Here is a 21591-nt window from a genome sequence, read left to right on the forward strand (position 1 = left end):
TTTCCGTCAGAGGAGAAATTTCTCATTCACAACATGTTTCTTTTCAAGTACATCATATTAGACATCTTTCCTTTCTAACATGCAAAATCAGATCATGTCAATAAGAAAGACGGCTTCTTTCAATGCCAGTGTTGCCCAATTCATACAAAAAATACTGGTCATTAAGGGAACTTTAACCTCCTTCCAAGTGCAAGAAATGAAAACTAAAAGGGACAGGCTTTGTGTCGAGAATCCAATACCCTTTACATGCCACTGATTTAGAAAGGTATCTTTTAAAACCAAATTCTCCAAAAGCTGTGGGTCTGGTCCTCGGTATCCTGCAGCAAACGGCAATCAATGAGCTGTGCTCTAACCAGCCAAAGAAAGCAGTCAAAATCCATTTGCCTCAGCTAAGCCCTCTCCAGCTCCCTGCATTAAAGCACCCTTACGGATGCTGGGTGAGTCACTGCGAGCAGGCACACGGGTCACTGGAAACAACACATCCTGTTCTTGCGGGAAAAGTACTTGTTGCAGCAGGACTTGTATTACCCCGTGGGATTTACAACAGCACCTATATTTTAATATTATTGCGTCAAAACAGAGGTTCATGTACGTTTTTCTTTGAAAGAGATCTTGCAAGGTAAGATTAATATACCCTTCAGCACTAGTCAGACTATTTTTAGCATACTACTTCCTATTGAAATGTATATGTCAAAACACCTCTGCAGATAACTCTTAATGGGAGAATCAGTTTCTGCTTTGACTAAATTATCCATTTTAACCTGTTCCAAGAGATTTCTCAGAAGGCTGATAAATCTGAAAGAAAATAACCTGAAAAATAATTCAACTAGTTACCTTTGAAAATAGCGTCCCCAGACATGGGAAATAATGCACTGTCTCTTTTAAACTCTCAAACTATCACTTTCCTTTACTTACACTTCCCATCTGTCAACAAGTGCTTGTAATTTTATTACACTGTCCTGTAGTTTATGCAGAGTTGGTATTATTTTACAGAGTTCTGTTAATGGACTGGATAAATGGTAATGCTATTTAAACTAGTCTCTTGCTCCAGCAAACACAGCTGCAACTGTACTACTATTTCTAGGCAAACATCTTGACCTGAACATGCAGTGCTCTCTCAGCCCGTCCAAAGAGAAATTGGAGCAGACAGCAAAGGGAAAGCATAGCCGGCCGCTGGCGGCAACCAACTGTGTCTAATCATAATTCATATACAGTGTACCCTCTTTCTTTTATATTGCATTTAGGCTACACAACAAGCATATGTGCTTCTTCACCTGGCATCTCATTTACAGCCAAGGGTCAAATGGTAATTATTATTCACAGAAGCTCAATAGTATGCTGAAAACATGCAATGCACACAATGTTTGATTAGCTGTTAAATGCCAAAAATAAATACTAAGCCCAAAGTCTATTATACATTTTATTGATCATGTTTAAAGAACTTTTAATTCTCCTTCAACATATATTCATTTGGATACAAATATGCATAAGCACTTAAACCAACAGATGCAAATAAATAAATAAATAAATAAATAAACCAAATGACTTTATAGTATTCAGAGTGGTCAAACCATACATAATCTGAAAGTTGACCAAGTAGACATTTAACTACTGTCAATGTTTTTGTTAGACATTTTTAAATTACAGATTTAGTTTAAGCAACCACAGATTTTTAGTATCTTTCTAATTTTCTTTTAAACATGAATACATTATAACCAGACATTCACTTTCATGGTCTGATCAACAATAACCCTTAGGCAGAAGAAATTTAATACTGTGAAGACAGTGATCTCTTACTTTCTACCATATACACTGTGCGCAGTTGTGTGCTTTGTCAAAAGATATTACAGATTTAAGACTAGCTTTTATCAAATATACAATTCTGAGTTAAATATATTTAAGTATGATTTTGCCTGAAGCGTGCATCTTTTTTTTTTTTTTCTCCTGCAAATTATGGCTCATTTCTATTTTATACAAATTTAGATAACAACCTTTACACTATAGGTAGAATAATAAAATGATCATAAATCCCTTTCATTTTCCTTCCTGATGGAAGTAATATCTCCGTGATTGCTGATGGAAATCACAGAAGAAACTGAACTGTTAATATATATAAAACCACACATGAATATATTATAATATAATAGTAGAGAAAAAATGTTTTTGTTTGTCAGAACAAAAGCCTTCAGGAGCTTTCTGGTCTAGTAATTTAACAACTCATTGCATCTACAGGGAAGTTCAAGAAACAAAAAATGCATCCACAGCAAACAAAAGAAACAAAAATACACAGAAATAAATGTTTATACCAATAATAGCATCGTTTTCAGTTTACCATTTCAAATTACCAGAATAGGTGGAAAAAGAACTATTATTTTGCAATATGAGAACAGAAATCAACTCCTAAAAAATAAAAGCTTAATTATATCATTTGTTCTCAGGAACATTTTCATATACTAAAGTGAAAACAAATCAGAAGAACTCTGCCTTCTTCCACCTACACATATTTTTTCCAAGCACATAAAGGATGAAACTCAAAAACAATGATTTCAACAGCAGAAGTCTCACCTGAACCCTAAATAAAAGTGTTGAATACATATATTTAACTAAAATAGGGCTAAACTTCTACCATCTTTTCAAAGCCTATTTAAGCATGTCATGTATGCCATTCACACCTCATCTTATAACATAATGTTGTGTTGTAACGTATTTTGTTACAAAAAGTGATTGTATGGATAAATGCAGAAATTACTGTCTGAACTTAATTTCATGTTGATACTGCAGCATAAATGAGTAGGTTCTTCAAATAGAGCCAGTGGGTCAAAATACTTGAAAAAATCTGCCACAAGTAAAAGATTATCAAACCAAAGAAAATAATCAAACCAAAAAAACATCCAATTTTCTATCATTTGTATTTATTGTAAAACATTTCATAGCTTTTTCTATCTTCAGTTTATGTTGTGACCTTTGTTTTCTTTCTGAGGGACATGGGAGAGATCTCCACAGGCTACCATTTGTCAATGCTGATTTTTCTGGTAAAGTGTGTAGAGCTATAAAACCAGAACATAACAAAGACAAAGTGCTGTACACTGCTATATTGCTGGGCCATGATCTCCACAGTCATACAGCTATTTTAAGAGAGGAAGCAAGCAAAGAAACAAAAAATACACCTACCCACCCCAGATAAACAGGAGAAAAAAAAAAAGCCGGAGCATTCCTTCAACAGGAGTTCTTAACAGAAACAGGAAAGGATGAAACAGTATTTAGTCTCATACAAGTATCAGTTTCTAACCTAGGTTCTAAAAAAAATTCCTGCTAAGTAGTCAAAGTACTTAGAAGATCAGTGTTAATAAATGTATTTTGGCCCGGTTTGAGGCAAAAGACAAAAACCCAATGCAAGACAGAATAATAAAACAACACCATGTTTTCCAGAATAACAGTTACCGGATCATGCCTACTTACAGCCTGTATAACTTCGGCGTCCCCAGAAAGAGCAGCTCAGAAAGCAACTGGAGGTTATTTCTGTTTAGGCGCCTTTTGAAAGAAAAAGAAAAGGTTGTGTTAAATTACAACTGAAGTGCTTCAACAATACAGTGCATACACTTTGAGCAGATCACTGCGCTGTAACAAGCTGATCTTAAAGGCTATGTAATGCTGGTCCATTAGCGGAGACATGGTCGAGCAGTAAATTTACCATGGACTAATTACATTTTCTGGTTTCCCCAACAGACTGTATTACCTATTTCATTTTATGAAAGATTATTTTGAATTTCTGTAGTGTGAATCAACCACTAAGTCAGGATTCTATCCTGCATAACCAACCAGAAAACTAAAAATACAGAGCCAGCAGAGTAACTTCAATCTTTCTTCAACTCTTTGTTCCTCTTGGTATAATGAAGTGAACACACACACATTTTCTGACTATGAAATACTGTTCAAAGGAATATGTATCAAGTGCATGCACTTAGTTAAGTAATGAGAGAATATATCTACACTCTTATAAACTATTTCAACAACAACAAAAGCAATAAAGCTGTTACAGAAACTCTGATCAGATGAAAGCCAGAAAATCATGAAGTCCCAACTTAAATTCAGATCGTATTTTTAGTTTTGTCCACAGCTACAAAATACACCATAGTTAAATCAAAAAAAAAAAAAAAAAAAAAAAAAAAAAAAAAAAAAAAAAAAAAAAAAAAAATGTTTTTCTTGCAATAAAAAAAATACTACAAAAGAAAAACTGCAGCTGGGATTTGAAAATACCCATTTGCCTATGAGATTTCTGATGGAATATGCTGACCAGTATCAAACCTGTTTAGCTTGAGGTAACAAGTTCTCTGCAGTATAACCATAAGCAACAGGACAATCCCCTCACAAAGACAAATGTGTTCCATTTTCATGATTATTTATTTATTTATTTAACATATAGTGCAGATTATTCTTTTTAAGTGACAGCCCTGGAGTAGCACACAGTCATATCATTCAACAATTCAAACTCCAAACAGGTTTTTATTTTTAAGGAATGCAACACACATGCCACCTGCCATTCAAAGCAGCATGCTGAAAAACATGCTTCTTCCTAAGAACCTCATCACAAGTCCTAGTTTGCAATGCATAGTGCTTCTCAACACACTACTTCTAAAGCATTCCTGGCCACCAGACTGCACAGTATGGACTGTTATTTATTTTATCCCTACATTAGTTGCATTACTTAAATCAATACGTATTTACCAAGAAATTCCACAAGGTGTAAAAGAAAAAAAATTCAAAAATGCAACAGGTCTTACAAAGATACACTCAGCATCACTTTAAAAGTATACTTCATGGGTCAAATACTTGTGTTAGTATGTAATTTTCCATATTTAGATCACCAGTTTCTATTAGCACCTGCAGTTCACACGGTCCACACAACTGCATACACATACTATTAACAAAGGATGCATGTGCTGCTGTACAGACATTAAAATTAAATGCTGGTAATAAGTCAAATGCATGAATTAATCAAGCACTCACAGAAGTAGATTCATGACTCAATAGCTTCTACCAACTGAGCTTGACACTTAGAATTAGTGTTTCAACCTACACTTTCACTTTGCCTTTCAAAAATTAAAACATTCATTCTTAGAGTGCTAAGTGAATTGAGGGGACATGAGTCAAATGAGCTACTGGCCATTCATGAATTCAGTATTTTGTAGTTTCTTCCTTTAATTATTCCATCTGTGTCACTGTAGCTCCTCTTAAAGCAAAGCTTTCGCTACCAAGAATGTGTCCATCTCTAATTGCCTGAGCCAGATTATAAAGTATTACTAAGTTTTTGTAGCCAACAATGGAAGACATTTCCCTTACAATACTAAGTACTATTTCAAGAAAGAACCTTCAGCTACACTTATTTTTATATATGTGTTTATATATATATACATACGTTAAGCATTATATATAGCAAGATGTTTTCAGTAAAGTGAATTTGTCTTAAATTTCTTGCAAATAAACCCTATGAACTAGTCATTACTGAAATGATTTTTTCAAGACTGCAATAGATAGTTCTGTTAAAAAAAATAACAATAATAAGTGAATGAAAAGGACATGGCGTGAATCTGGAATGCATCCACCATTATCCTGAACACAACAGCTTTCAGGCATACAGCCAGCTCTGAAGAGTTTGCAATCTTTGATACAGAGCCACACACACAGTCCAGAAAACACATTCCTACTTTAAACAGTTCATGGCTCTCTGATACAGGCATCGCCATCTTTTCACATGGCCTCACCTTTGCCTCAAACTGTATTTTGTTTGAAAGAGCAACACCTGTCCTCAACATGCAGACATGGCATGAGACAGACATGTCCCCGGAAATTAAAACCTGAGGTAACCACAGATACAGGAAGGCAAATAAAAAAAGAACTACAGCTACTGCAGAGTAAAAACATGCAGAAAAAGAACACTTTTTCTTTCTGTATGTCAGCACAGACCTCTCTGCAGCTTGTGTGTGAACAGCATTTCCCCTGGGACAATTTGAGAAGAGAAATTTCAGTTGAATCAACTGAACTGCTCTCCCAGAACTGACATTAAGTTCAAGGTATGGCATCAAAGAAGCAGTGATGAAATGTTCCATACGTCCCCCTTTCAATTTCCTAGCTGAGCTAGAAAAAAATCTGCTTTTCTCAAGGAAAGGAAGAGGGCTCAGAAGAGATGAAGTGTTAGTGGCGCAAGAAACAGAAAATATACTGGAGAATCTCTTCTAATATTGCAGTACCTTGAGCTATAAAGTTGCTGGTAGTGGCCAGAAATAAGTGGGTGAGTGTATGACATCACATAATTCTTTCAATGCAGCAAAACTGAGCCCCAGTTGAAATAAATACAACTTTTGCTTGCATTACTGAATCCAACATTTAGATTGGGCAAACTGACTCAAGTAAATTCTTCAGCTCTTCATGATAAATTCAAGCAAAGTCCACATAATACCTAAATTACAAAAAATGCTTTAAATACTTCAGTTTAAAGTTTCCAGAGCTCAGTCTTCTAAATATAGAATGTGCTAGAAAAACAACTTTGAAGTGAAATGATGAAAGAAATACATGAATATACTCAAAGATATTACAGTTTTCAGAAGCATCAGGTTAAGTATACAAAAGGTGACTCTGGCAGGTGGGTAGGCAGTCTTTACAGGAAGTTTGATACCAATAGATAAAACGTAGGTCCAAAAAACAACAGGTTACACAGAGAAGCAAACAATGAAGTCAAGAAAAAAGATAAAAAATAATGAATGTACACCTGTGGTTATTATTATTGCTCCTAAGGAAAATCATTTGTTAAGAGCTCTAGAGAACAGGATATCCTTGCAGAAATTGAAACATATCTGTATTTTACTCATCCTGTGTGAAGAGTCAGAAGATATGAATTGAATGGCAGAGACTGAGGCAGAAAAAGTTGTGGAGAGAGCATGTCAATTTCCCAGTCATAGACACCTCAACCCAATGATGCCTCAACATGCCACCTGTCCACTCAATGCCACTCTCAAGTTTTCTTGCCATAGTAACTGTGATCCACTATCAATCATGAAGAGAGAGGGAGGAAGAAAGATCAAAAACAAAGTTCTTAATTATACTATTTGCACTGTAATCGTCTGCAACTGCTATAATTCACAAGCAGGTCTGTATTTGTTTTCCAGACAAGTTAGCACCTTCCATGTAACTTGCTCCTAATTCCCCTGTAATCAACTACACACCAAAGAAGCCCTATGTAGTCTATTCTTACACTGTTCCATCCTTGTTCTGAGGGAACCTTCACAGTTTGGGATGACAAGAGGTCTCCACTTCCTGCTCAAAGGTTATGAGACCTGGGCAGTCGGTCATGGCTACATCTAGTAGAGGCTTCAAGGACAAACAGCACAGCCTCCCTGAGAAACTGGTTTGTTCCAGCACTTGAGTTCTCATATCCACTCCTATTTCCTCCTTTCAATTTACACTTCTTATCTCAACACAGTGATGAGCATGATTCCAGCTTCTTGATAACTTTTTCACAGGTACTGGGAGGCTGCTATTTTGCCCCCTACAAGTTGTTTCCTTCAGGTTAAATAAGCCCAGCTAAAATACTTTCAGCTGTTTTTTGTTCAAGTAAATGCAATTCTAGCCATAGGCCCCCAAGGAAGCAGAAGCCCTCAAGATAACTTGGATCTAAGCTCTTAGCTTAGATCAGTTCTCAAGTAAATTATAAATCAACTGTACTCTAATTAGAAACAGTCAGTCCCATTGGATGCAGAGAGGCTGAGAGCCTTCTGAAACTCTAGATACAATGCACAAATACATTTTATTCTACACCCATTGCTTCAGGAATGATACAAGGCTTCCAACTCACACAAAGTTAATGAGAGCAGAAGCCATTACTCTTCATTCTTCCTCTGAAGTTAGCTAAGAAGTAAATACAGTTTCTGCACAGTACTGCATAGCTTAGAAATTTTTCAATAAAGGATCACATCCAAACTTACTGCTGATTGATAGCAATATTAGGAGACATTACTATCAAACCATTTAAAATCAGAATGTGACTTCTTTTACCTGAAGGTCACTGTCAAAATATTCCTAACATTTAAAAAGAAACAAACAAAAAAATTCATTAATGGTAAATTTCATATCAAAGGACGCATTAAAAAAAAAAAAAAGCTGATATTTCATGCAACAGCACTTTCTACTCACAACTACTGAGCCCACTAGGCTCCTCAAGTAATTCCAGCATATCCAGGGATACACATCTGCTGAGGTCTAATATCAATTCAGGCACTGTTATCTCAGGAAACACAGAATCAAATCTCAAAAGAATGAAAACATCTTAAAATGGGGAGCTACTGGGACAGGTTTATACTGACTTAACTATCAAGTCTAAAGACCCAATCCTAGGTATAGGAAGTTCAGAAAAACAGACGTAGTGTGAATGATCCTGTTCCCTCACAAGAGAACTTACACAGATCTTAACTCAGGCTTAAGTCAGCAAGGAAGGCAAGCCTTCCTTCTCCTTTCCAAAAAAACAGTGTTAGGTCTGCCAGAGGCAGAGAACATCTGTGCATGAGTGCCCAAAGACACTGTCTGCTGAATTTTACATTTGGCAACTGCTGTCTATGAACGTGACTTGTGCAAACATGTCATCAAGACAAAAGAAAGCCCAAGAACTAAGACCTAAGCAAAAGATTGCCAGTTCTTTCACTAGAGATTCTCTCCAAAAGGTATTCTAATCTCAAATCAAGCTATTTATGATCTTTTTAACCAAACAATGTAAATTTTGATATGCTGATCACATGAATAAAAAAATTGGAATCTGAAAAGTCCAGGGTATTTACATGCCTGAGTTTTTCCCAGGTCAAGAACAACTTAATCAGGGTTCCATTTTCCAGATGAAATAACTACTAGACTAAGAAAGATACCTAAACTTCTATTTGATATCAAATAAAGGTTAAAGCATTTTCTGTGAGAATAGTCAAACATTGGAACGTGTCTCCCAGTAACATTGCAGATTATACATAATTGGGAACATTCAAAACCTAAAAGAAAACAGCTCTCAGCCACCAGCTCTGGTTGATCTTGCTTTAGTCGGTGACACTAGAAAATCTACAGAGCTTACTTTGAATCCCCCATTCTGTGACTCTGTCAGTATAACCCATTGGATTTTATGCTACTTTGAGAAATGACGAATTTCCATTCTGTTTGACTTACAAATTAACATATAAAACTTAAAGTAAAATTAAGTGATGAGGGAATTCTAAGGGAGAGCAAGAATAAGGGCATCTGTCTTGGCTGTAAAACCAGAGAGGATTCAGGGTAAGAAACCTTTAAGTCTTCCAATTGTGACAACTTTCACTTGCCAGTGCTTCAAAGAGTCATCGTTTAGACAAAAATGGCTTGTTGCTCGAGAAGTTTTATTTAGTCTTGATGAAGAAAGACATATATATCCTTGATAACAGCTAGGGCAAAAATCTTGTATGAAACACAACTGTCCTCATCTAGAAAATGGAAAAAAAAAAAAAAAAAAAAAAGTACCAACACTTCATTGTAGTAAAGACGCATAAACATATGCAAAACAACCCCAGCAGTCTGGTTAGCCAGACCACATCAAATAAACTACTTATTTTAAAGTTTGTACAGCATCTAGTCTCAATACTCTCATCTCAACACTCCTTTAAGACCACTCAAGAACTATAGATATTTTTTAAAGAGATAGAAATTATTTTTTAAATTATCTTGCAATGGCTACATACCCCTAAGAAGGAAAGGAAATTTATAAAACCCCCACAAGGTAATACAGAATTAAATATCAAAACATCAGCAAGGATGATTTTCTGAGAACATATGGGATAACTTCCAAGAAAGAAAGAAAGAAATCTAAAAAAAGGAAGAAAAAAAAAAAAAAAAAAAAAAAAGAGAGAGAGAACAAGGAATTGAATAGAGTGAGGAAGTTAATTTGTCATGTGGAGTTTAGCTAAATTTTGGGAAGACTGGAAAGAGGCAAGAAGGGACTGCAAATAGTCTAGATAGAATTGTCTTTACACATTTAAGTTTTCATTCATGTATTCTTGTATAGCACCTGTACAGGCATCTTGCCAACCTACACTCAAACAGGCTGGTGTGTTCTCAGCAAATTAAGAGCAGAATTATTGTATATGATTATTAGTCTAGGCTATTATTAAAACAAGTCAACAAAATACACTACAAACTATGAAAGAAAAAACATTTCTTATTATTTAGTTTTCATGGAGACTCTTCAGATTAAGTGAGGTAATATAACAGCATGAGTCACTGAAGTAACAGCCCTGTAGCCAAAACCATCATGTAATTTGGAGTTTAACTGTAAAATTCCAGGTAAAACTGAGACTTCAGCAGTTAAAGTAAGGAACTTTTTAGATTCTTTCTGAAATATAGCATAGGAAAATGCAATGCACTTTGACAGGTCATTTTTTTACCTGAGACCATTAATATCAAATCTTTTATAATTATCATTATTATTATTAATTGAACAGGATAAACAGAATTTTTCCAGAACAGAACTAAAACATATAGCTTTACATTTAATATCAGTGCTTTGTGGCATCAATTTAAAACGTAATCTAAATGCAAAGAAAGAACTTGAAAGAAAAATAATGAAAACACAGTTCTGTAGAATCAGATTTGGTTTCAACATTTTGCAACAGTGCAAATTACCCATTTCAGTAGAAGTAAGAAAGAAGAGCATCCAGCAAACAGTGTCACAAAGGATGGGCACAAAACAGATGTGGGAAAAATAAACAGCCTTCCTGCCCTGGAATTTGTAAAAAGGTCTGCAAAGAGCAAACAGGACTTCTCACTGCAATTTGACTTCTAGACCTACAAAGGGAATCCCATGAGAAACTACATTCAAATGAGTAAAATATATTAGAAATAATAATGAAAATTTACAAGGATTTCAAAAGAAGAACATTGCTCAGACTTAAAAGTTTTATCAAATACATAGTATTAGTCTGCAATCAAAGCATAGCCATATAATCTGATTTTTAAAATGCTATTAAAACACTGCTTCTCTTTTTAAATAATCATCTTCAAAGACAGACTTTGTCTATTTATGATTTACCAGAAACTTTTCTAGAGAAAATATCTGAAGTTATTTCAACAAAAGTCTGTGAATACAGGATAATTACTGCAGTTTTTTTTTTTAACTATAAATACAGAAGCCCCAGTACAATTCCCGTAAGATGGTCTCACATTCTTTTGGTAAGTGATTAGCACCGCAGGCTTCGTGATCTCCTCCCTGTTCTAAGATGAGGAATGCACTCTGCACTGCCCTTAAACTATGTAGGATTAGCCAAGAGAAGGATTTTTCACATCCATGATTAACAAGGAATAACTGTTCACCCCCTTCAGGGCTGCTCAAATACGTATTCTATACCTGAACTCATTATTCTTCTGCTACCTACACCTTCACAAATGTGTTATTAACCCTTCCCATGCTCATATTTTCAGACCGAAGCCAGACAGATGCTTAAGAATCAATGCTTTAAAGACAAGAAAAATCTGAACAATAAACATGCTTAAAAAAAAAAGAACATACGTAAACACCCCAGGTTTGAGCCAATCTAGCACATCTTCCTGGCTGAGGATGTCAGTGTGTGTTCAGAACACACCCCAACTGAAAAAAAGCTTCAGTAATAAACTTGCTAGCAAAATGAAGAACAGGGCTCTGAGAAACACTGGAGATAACTTCCTAGCTTACGAGCTAAGAACACATTCTAAGAGATCAGTGACACTTCCATTCAGAAGGCAGCTCTGCTGCTTATACAATACAAGGCTTTATTGCCAAAAATCTGCTTTTCTTGAGAGTATGCATACAACCACATACCAAAAAATGTAATAATTCATTAATTGACTATTTTTTTTTACCAATGTTAGTCACAAAGAGGAACAGTGACTCAAATACTAACAAAACATTTTTCACCACATACCCAAAATTTCACATAAGCTCTTTCACACCTGAAAGAACTTCAGTAAATTAAAAGAACTAATAAGATTCTCCTTCACAAATAAGAATTATCTTCATGATGCTGTTCTGCAACACTTGGCATTTTTTCCAGTCATTTCAGCTCTGAGCATATAGCCATGCAGAAGGGAAATGTGGCTCTGGGGTGGAATTTTTTTTGGGTGGGAGAAGAATTGTTTTAAAAAAAATAATAATCTCTCTTGCAACTAAAAGGGCTGTATTTTATAAAATACTCAAAAGTTCAAAACAAAAGTGAATGACCTCAGAGTTACTTATTGACAGACTTTATTCTTGTGGTAAGAAAACTTAAAAATTCCTCTTTCAAAAGTTAATAGTTTTTCTACTTAGAACTCAGGTTTTATGGATACAGCTAGTCAAAAACATGGAATAAGAACACAATCTAATGCCATGCTAATACATAATATACGGTTAGAATGCAGATTTATTTTAAGCTCTAGAGAATAGGTTTTATCCCATTAAAGTCGACCATATGTTTAAGGAACATCAACACTGCTACAAAAGTTCACAATGGTTGGGTTCCCATCATGCACTATATTGCAAGAGTTGCTCCAAATGCCTCCTATTTTATTACGTTGGCTCACGACATCAGAGATGGATGTTGGTGATACAGCAGAGCAGTAGAATCTGAACCTTCCCACTAGTACTCCATTATGGTTTGTTGCCATATAACAGCAGCAGAGGGGTAGTCAAACAAAATGGCATATGAAGTGAAGGCATATCACTGAATTCCTATATGCAGAAAAAATGGCACCCACTGACACTCACTGATGCTTGCTGAACCTTTATGGAAACCAAAAAGTGGATGTGGGCACTGTGGCGTGTTCCACCAGTGGTAACATTGACATGAAAGACAAGCCCTGTTCTGTACAGCCTTGCATAGCACTGACATCATGAAACAAAAAGTGCCACAGTCAGCTCAGCCATGTGAATCAGTGGACCATGACAAGGGAACTGTTTACAGAGCTGAATCTTAGCTTCAGTGGAAATGATGGAGGCAACATCAGAATATGATTAAGCTTATTCCAAGTGGATCCCACACAGGAACAGAAAGAATATCATATGCAAGTTTGTCAGGACATATCGAACAAACACGAGGCTGAAGGTGACAGTTTCCTCAATCTCATCATTACTGGTGACAAGCTATAGTTTCAAATCATTCATATCATGAAGAGAATTTCAATAGTTTTTAAATACTCCTGCATACACTTCTCAGTTAATGCTCACTTCACATTAACTTTTAATAACATATTTTAAGGCTTTTGTCAAGATGGGGCCCCCAATAAATAACAAGTACAGGCAATTCCTCAGTTCTGTTATTTTAAAATTGTATTGCAAGGTTTTTTTAAAAAAAAAAATTCATGAACTATAACAAAGTACTTAATTTATGAAATATGTCCTTCTCCATCAGTGATGCATTGTAAGAAGCATGAAAATGTACATCATAGATGGCTTTCAGTTTAAAAGCTATTTCAAGTATCAACTTGAAGTTCAACCCTTACAGCATTCTTTTCTACAACTCAGGATTTCAGCTGACTCACACCGTGAAACTCAGAGGGGCTGGTTTTCTTATAGGGGGCACGAGCTCAGCCTTGAGACTGCAGTTGTTCAAGAACCTTAGAATAACATGTTACCTCTACACTAGTTTTCTGCAGAAGCAGGTGAGTTTTGCTGTTGTTTTGTGTTGGTTTTTTTTTTTGTACATGTGTGTTATATTGGCACTGTGACTCTTTAGAACTGCTAAGATGATAAATGGGCATTTGTGAAATAAATTCTAATCAAAGTACAAGGACTTGGCCTAGAAACTTTTTAGGTCACACAGGTAACATCTCACATGGGAATTACCAATGGGACTACTCTTGCAAACAACATTATTCACATTGTCAACGTCTGCAGAGTCAGACTCCAAATTAGTATTTTGGGGACATACTGCTAACTCAACTCACAAGTACAGGAAGGAAAATCATGGTTATTTTCAAACTACTGCTGTAAACTTTTACAATTCTGGCATTATCTGGATGTTTAGCACAGCCTTACAGAACTCATAGCTAGTGTCTCAACTATTTGGTTAGCAATTTTATTAGAAAAATATTTACAATTACAAACAAATTACAAATAAATATTACTATCATCTAACCTCCTCCTTTCCCCCCCCCCCCCATGAAAAGCTAACCGCTCTGCTACATAAACAAGCAAAGAATGCATTTATCCCTTAATACCTGTCTGTATGGTTGTCATGATTTTACAGTTTTTGGTTATTGGTATTCTACATCATAACATCATGTAGTTCACTGGAAGTTTAAGTGTTAATGCTCCAGTTCCAGGTACCTGCCCAGAAGAGAAGAAGAATGACCTACCCCAGGGGGTTCTGCATTCAGAGAGGAGATATAACCCCTGGCAAGGTCACCTGATGTCCCTTCTTCTTTGTCAGGTTCTCCTTCCTGCTGCTCAACTGGACTGTGCATCTCACCTCAGCGTTATGGTGAGGCCTATCCACTTTTGGACACTTTCTCTCATTATATTTGATTTATTAACGTCAATTCTAATTATATTGCATTATAGTGTGTTATCTTGCATTCTGTATATTTAGTAAACTAGTTTGTTTCTCCTCAGATCACTGTTGCTGTTTTTAATTATTTTGGGGTCTCCCATTTCCCCTTTCCAGAGGCATGGATTTTGCAAAATTCCTCTGCCCCACTGTCACAGAACAGGGCCAAACCAGCCCGTAAGCCATTGACAACTATAATTCTGGAGTACAAAGAACTAAGAAATTTTAGACATGCAGCTCATAACAGAACTGGTTCATAGTCTAAAGCAGCTGTCCTCAACCAAATACTTCACTCCAGATGAGGATAGCTTGTAAAAACACTGGAATACTTTGACAGTAGCTACAACACCTCAGAAGGTGTAGGCCTTGGGGCTAAAAACTTTAAAAATAATTTTTAAAGCCGCGACCAATGAAGGTGTTAGTTTTCAGAAAGTGGAGGTACAAGCTGTCCCATTCATTGAAATCAGAGCTACACATACTCAAGTTCAAAGGGGACTGTTCTACCAAACACAGATGACACAATTCAAACACTCAAGATACAGGCTGTAAAGACATCTACATTCAGAGCACAGTTAATAACTCAGAACTCAAGCATTATTACACCAAGTTGGTTTGGGCCAAAGCTGGTACCCCTTCAGAGCTGAGCCTTCAGAAAATGCTGCCAGGGATTATACCTAAAGGAACACTGCAACGTACACACATCTGAAGACTTTTCAGAGAGGTATCCAACTAAAAGACTTACAGTAAAACCATATTCATCTCCACTAGGGTCTCCCCAGCAACTCAGTTTTCCACACACATCTAAAACCTAGATTAACCTGCTGATTTTCCCCTTGGAACGCTCTCCCAGTCCTTACATAGCAGGCACTACTACAGGACCATTTATTGCTAACTGAAAATAACAGCAGTGCTGTTGCCGTAACAATCACCTGTTACAGTAGTGTTTATTGTGGTTGTGGTTTCCATTACAGCTCTGCAATCACACTGGTGTGACACATTCTTGTTAGCATTGCATACACAGTTTTATATCTAGCATGCTACAGACCTCTTGTAGCTGAACAAAACTACAGGAAAAGCATTTCCAACTACCTAAGGGACATATATGTAGTTTTAATCAGTTTTCTTCTGGAAAGAAAACTGAGTTTCTTCACAAAGAGAGTTAATTTTGTAAAATGAAGCAGGACTGGATGACCCAGAGCACTTAAGAGTTGAAGTTATTCAGCATTTTGCTGAAATAGTCCTGAATTTGCCATCTTCAAATGGGTATTTACAATGAGTAAATTACTGATCAACCAAGCATCTCCTTGAAAATCAGAGTAACTGAAGTGATTTTGTTACTCAAATTCCAGTTTAAGAAACATGCAAGCACCACCACTTCATGTAAAGATTTATTTTTTTCTACAAAGAGAAAATATTGTAAAGGTTTACTCTTCATATTAAAGAGTATTGAACTACAGACAACATTTTCAAATTCAGCCCGTATATTCCAGAATAAGATAATTAGGATCCACTGTAACTCCTACATGTTTCCATTACAACAGTGAAGGAACTACATTAAATATTATTTTGCAGGAGCCTAGCACACTGCATTTACATCTTAAAAAAAAAAAAAAAAAAAAAAAAAACCACACACAGTTTAAAGCACTTGCTATTTATTGTATAAAAGAAAACATTTGAAGTACCCACAAGTTCCCTGAGAAATAGTCCTGAATTTCAGAATCCCAAGGAGATGAATTGGCTGTCAGATAACAATAGTCCTTCGTCAGATGGGCTTGGCAGTTGTAAACAAGAAGAAATTTCTCAGCTTTTCCTCACAAATATGAAATATTTGCTCTTAGCCAACAGCTGTGGCAGTTTAAAGATATCCTGCGTATTTATTCAAATGACAAGTCACCCACCCACCTAACAATGACTGAATTTCAGCAAATTTAAAAATTCTCTGACAATTACTGAAGCAGACAGAAAATAATACTGAAGACAAAGCAGAATCTAACTTCGTGGGTGTAAAATAGACTGAACTTCCTTAAGTCAGTTTTCCTGCTGAAGAGTAAATAAAATAACCTACAACAGCAGCTACAGTTATCAGAATTTTTCTTCCGAACTAGAAATGTTCCAGTGACGTGTGATACTATTTCTTCCAAAGTATTTCACTGATTTATCAGGAAGAAAAAAGCAAAGATGTAAGAAGTGTTCACTTTTACTATTACAAGTATTAACTATTAAAGTCCAATTTGCCATTTTTAGTATCACAACCTCGTATTCAACGAGAATTCTTACGACTAAATGTATTTTAACCTACATGCTAATCTCAAGATTTATTATTATTGAAGTATTCACCATTATGTAACTTTCAAGATAATCAAGAAGTGAAGTTGACTACATACTGTTTTAAAACTTCACAACTACTTTGTATCCCAGTATCAAGTCAAACACAGCTAAAGTGCACTTTCTTTAACATTTATTGATGTTTCATCTATATGTTCTTACTCTTGGAATACAAACTACAGTGCTGTTTAATTTCTTGTTACATCCCATAAACCAAATTTAGGAATGTGTACATATTATTCCAATATATGCCTCAACAGGAAAAGCTACACTGAGTCCGTAAACTTTAGTATAAAGTTTAAAACACATTGTAAAAAATGTTGCATTAAGTCTTTTAATATGACTTCGAGTAATCTGACTACACAATTCTCAGAGCAATCCAAGTTAAAATTATTCAAAAAAATGCTATAATACACAGTGACACTTCCAATTTTGAGGTCAAAAGGTTATTTTATTTGAAGAAAAAAAAAAAAAAAAGACAATTATTTCAAGTCCATGATATTTCAGATAAAAGAATTATAAATTAGCCATGATTAAGTTTCTTGAAAAGCTTTGTCTATATTTACAAGAAATAACGGCTGGGTGTTTTTGTCTTAAGCACAGATCCAGAGCATAGCTGTTGTAAGAAAATGTTTAAGCCAGTGCTGCTTTGCAGTGCAGGAGAGATATTGTTCTGAAGTTAAGGCACCAGTGAATGCAAGTGAAAACAAGATCCCAGAGGCATGCATAAAAAGCACGATATAATGAAAATGCAGCACAACTAAGATGCCTGATAATGAAAGCCCTATAGTTCTACATGAACATACATTAATAAAGTTGCTTTCTCAGGATTTCCTAGCTCCAAGCTCAAACTATACTCAACTGTCAGCATCTGGACTTTAATGAGATCCATTTTGTACGAGAAGTTGTACAATGCATTTTAAACAATGTTTTCATTTGAGAAAATACAGCAAGTATACACAGAAAATTAATTCCCAAACCTGTCCAGCTTCTCTTCTACCCTCTTACTCATATTCTATTTACATCCTGCCGCAAAAAAAAAAAAAAAAAAAGCCAATGTCCACATTTCAGCTTTACTGGACAAAATTCTCTCTTCCGTGCAGCATTCATTTTTATTTATTTACCTTTAAAAGTCAAGATCAATTCAGAATTTCAGAAAGTTAGCTCATATTTTTTTTCTTAAGTCTTCATAAAAGCTTTATGCAAGAACTGGCATTAAATTCAGCTATTGCTGCGTTATCAAGACGACTCTTCACAACAAGCAGTAATTTCCAACAAGACATCATATAAAACACCCAATACCCAAAAAATAGCCTGTTGGAGCTGCATACCCATGGACACTTTTTAGAACGCAAATACATTAACAACATTCAAGATATTTTCAGTAAGATATTGAAGTTTACACATCAAATCTGGACTGCTCTATCAAGCTTTCCCCTCAACACCCATACAAATTGTTTGAGAATTTCTTACTCCTTCTGCGTCTCAATAAGGATATCCCAAGTTTAAACATGTTGCTTTAACAAGCGAATTTGGCAAGAAATTATTTTCTGATACATTTAGGATTAGAAATACTTACAGCCTCTCCAGTTCTTTTAAATCCTGGAATGCTCCTCTCTCAATAGTGCTAATCTTGTTCTCCATGAGCTGACTGAAATGGAGAAATTTTTGTACATAAGTTTTAACAGCTCCAAGACCACTTGTCGCATTAACAGCAGTCATTTACAGACAGCCCTATCTTCATTAAAATGCTGTTACAGTTATTCTAGAATGACAACCAACGCAACATTTTTGACTGTTATCACCCCACACTTCGCATGGGCTCATAAAGGCAAAAAAAAAAAAAAAGGAAAAAATAACCCTCATTAAAATGATGTTGAAACATACATGCTGTGCATGTATATCAATCCTCTCCAGTAAACTTTAAGACCCCAGTTGAACAGTATAAAAGTAAAATGAATCTCATATAAGAACACCACAAAAATACAAACTGTGGCACGCAGAAAAAAAATTAAAAAAAAAAAAAAAATCAGTGAACTGTCACCATAATAGTAATTTAACAAAAATGAAGAATTACTACAGTGTTTAAAAAGAAAAAAAAGGCTTTAACTACTTAAATAAAACAGCCTTAACAAATAAGCTAATCGTACAGTATTTTAAACTCGCTCTCAGTTACCCTACCTTCCCCCAAACCCACTCCTGGAAAAGCTTCATAACACTTGCAGGAGGATTTACAGAACCAATTCCAAATATTCCCTGGTCAAATTCACTGTTAAAATATATTCTTTTTACCCAGGAACTTCAGAAAAGCAATAATCATTGCCTGAGACTTGCTTTTATACTGAGTAGAGGAATAACTTTTTCCTCTTTAATTAATTGCCCAGCTTCTGCTTCAGCGTACCCATTTTCAACATGAACTATAAATTTGCTAAATTTAAGCTCTCTCTTTCAAGTTACAAGAAAAAGTAAAACTTCATTCACTTTACAGCCTTAAGAAGAAATTTAAAGAATGATAACCAAGATGACATTTAAGGCATTTGCTAACTTATTTCTACCAGCTTATGACATGGGGGAGGGGCTGTAAATTCAGAAGCAGTAGCACAATAGTTGCAAAGCGATGGATAAACCAGAGGATAACTAGCTTAACAGTTTTTAAAACATGAGCTGTATGTAGCATCAGTCCAAGAAGTATCAGCTATAGAAAGAGAGAACTTACAGAACTCGAAGGTGCCTTAGACCAGCAAAGTCAGTCTTGGTGATTCTGGTGATGTTATTTCCATTAAGGTCCCTGAGAAGAATAATTCATAAGCAGCAAAATTAAAACATTCAGAAGTTCTGATTTTTTCCCCCTCTTTAAATTACTTTGTTTTTATGGGCAAGTTTTTTTTGTTGTTTTGTTTTGTTTTTTGTTTTTTGTTTTTTTTTAATTAGCAAATGTGAATGATACTAATGAGCCATTCCTGCAACACTGTGTGAGCTCCAGACTTCAAGTGACCGAAAGAGAGTTTATCTGCACAGTGGTAGTTTCAAACTTTGTAATCAGAGACCCTCACAAAGTGAGTTCTTCCTACCGTTACACTGCTCACATTTATCTTTAGCAATAATGAACAGCCTAAGCCTGTCTGAGCAGGTCAGATCTGCTCTGTTAGAATTGCAGCTAGAAAACCAGTAAAGCTCCTTTATGGACATGACAATATCTGTTAAGGTTATAGGCTGACAGTCACAAAACCAAACAAATGACTGAAAACAGGACAATCTTCTACATTTTAAACAACTTCCAGCTTTCACACTATTTCTACATAGTCAGAAGAGAGCTTCACTTGCTGCAGCAAACATTAGCTTTTGAAGCAGTCATACAGTTGTAGAGTAAATACTTGGTAACAGCATTTTACAAAAACTGAACGCTTCACATGTGGCACAGGAAACGATACTGACTGCAGAACACAACGCATGGTCAGAAGCGATGGAAAACTGGATTAAGGCCCTGACATCTCTGCTTGTATGCCAGCACTTCTTTCTTTTCTGGAGTTGTTTGTCCCCTTTTTTTCCTCTTTTTATTTAAATAACATTTTAGATCAAGATATAGGCTTCCCTCCATTCCAGTCACTGCAAATAAAACCAGACTTTGCAATTCCTGAGGTAAGCCATTAGGAAGTGGTATTACATGGAAACTACACTGACAATTACAGCTCATTCCCAACGCGTTCGGAAAAAGAAGTCACTGTTTTTGGTGTTTGTACCACATGGGGCTGAAACACCACTGCGAAGAAACCACACTAGTCTCAACAGAAATCAGCGTCCCTGACACTCGGAGTGAAATGCATCACTTGAGACATGTGTTCATAGCCCAACGTTTAGATGAGTTATTAGAGGTTAAAAATAATAATAATAATAATAATAATAATAATAATGTGCTCATCTCTTCTACTCCCTTAGACCCCTCCGAAATAACAGGAGAGGGTCGACCACACGCTTGCTCTTCCACGACTGGAAAGCACTCTCAGCGGAGGGCACTCGAATGCCCTCAAAAAGAGGTTGGGGTGGAAGGGTGAAGGCCGCAGTTCAGGCGCAACTTCGCGCTGTGCGGCTGGGGAAGGGGCTACAGCACCAACGCCGGCAGCGAACGGCAGCGCGGAGCTCCGCGGGGGGCGGCGGGCGCTAATGGGCGTCTGCCGCGGGACTCCGAGCACCACAGAGGAAACGGGCAGAAAAGGAAGGGGACGGAACCGCCACCCCCTCGCTATATACACACACATGGAGGGCGGCGGGACCCCCGGGGCCACCTCTGTCTCGCGGACGCCGCAAGCCCGCCGGCTCGGTGTACTTACAGCCGCTCAGTGTTGCGGGGGATGTTCCTCGGGACGCCGCGCAGCGCCAGCCCGTGACAGTCCACCGTGCTCCCTGAGCAGGAGCACTGCGCCGGGCACGGCTGCGGCGCCGCCTCGCCCGACAGCATCAGCAGCAGCCCCAAAGCCAGGGGGAGCCTCCCCCAGGCGCACATCATCGTCGCCCGCTGCGCCCGGCCGGGGCCCGCTGGCCTCGGGCCCGGGGAGGCGCGGGGCGCACCGCCCTCCTCCTCCACCTCGCCGCGGGGAGCGCACGGGCAACTTTCAGGGTGCGGAGAAAGCGAAGTCCTCTCTATCCGGAGCCGAGACGAGCAAACAAGCCCGGCAAAGTGCGGCGGGTGGCAGCGTTCCGCGGCTGAAGGCAA

The 21591-nt window shown here is 36.8% G+C and overlaps 1 protein-coding gene across 2 annotated transcripts in view; it reads right to left on the reverse strand.

The window, feature by feature from the left end:
* SLIT2 (slit guidance ligand 2) overlaps positions 1–21384 on the reverse strand; it is a 245409-nt gene extending 224025 nt beyond the window's left edge. For both annotated transcript variants that reach the window (XM_042871561.1, XM_042871560.1), the window contains exons 1-4: positions 21209–21384; positions 19597–19668; positions 18460–18531; positions 3460–3531 (exon numbers count right to left, since the gene is read on the reverse strand). In XM_042871561.1, coding sequence (XP_042727495.1) covers positions 3460–3531; positions 18460–18531; positions 19597–19668; positions 21209–21384 — 392 coding nt within the window. The remainder of the gene's footprint in view (positions 1–3459; positions 3532–18459; positions 18532–19596; positions 19669–21208) is intronic.
* Between the last annotated feature and the right edge of the window lie 207 nt (positions 21385–21591).

The sequence above is a fragment of the Lagopus leucura genome, unplaced genomic scaffold (genome assembly GCF_019238085.1).
Source record: "Lagopus leucura isolate 7727_CA_CO unplaced genomic scaffold, USGS_WTPT01 Super-Scaffold_100004, whole genome shotgun sequence".
NCBI lineage: Eukaryota > Metazoa > Chordata > Aves > Galliformes > Phasianidae > Lagopus > Lagopus leucura.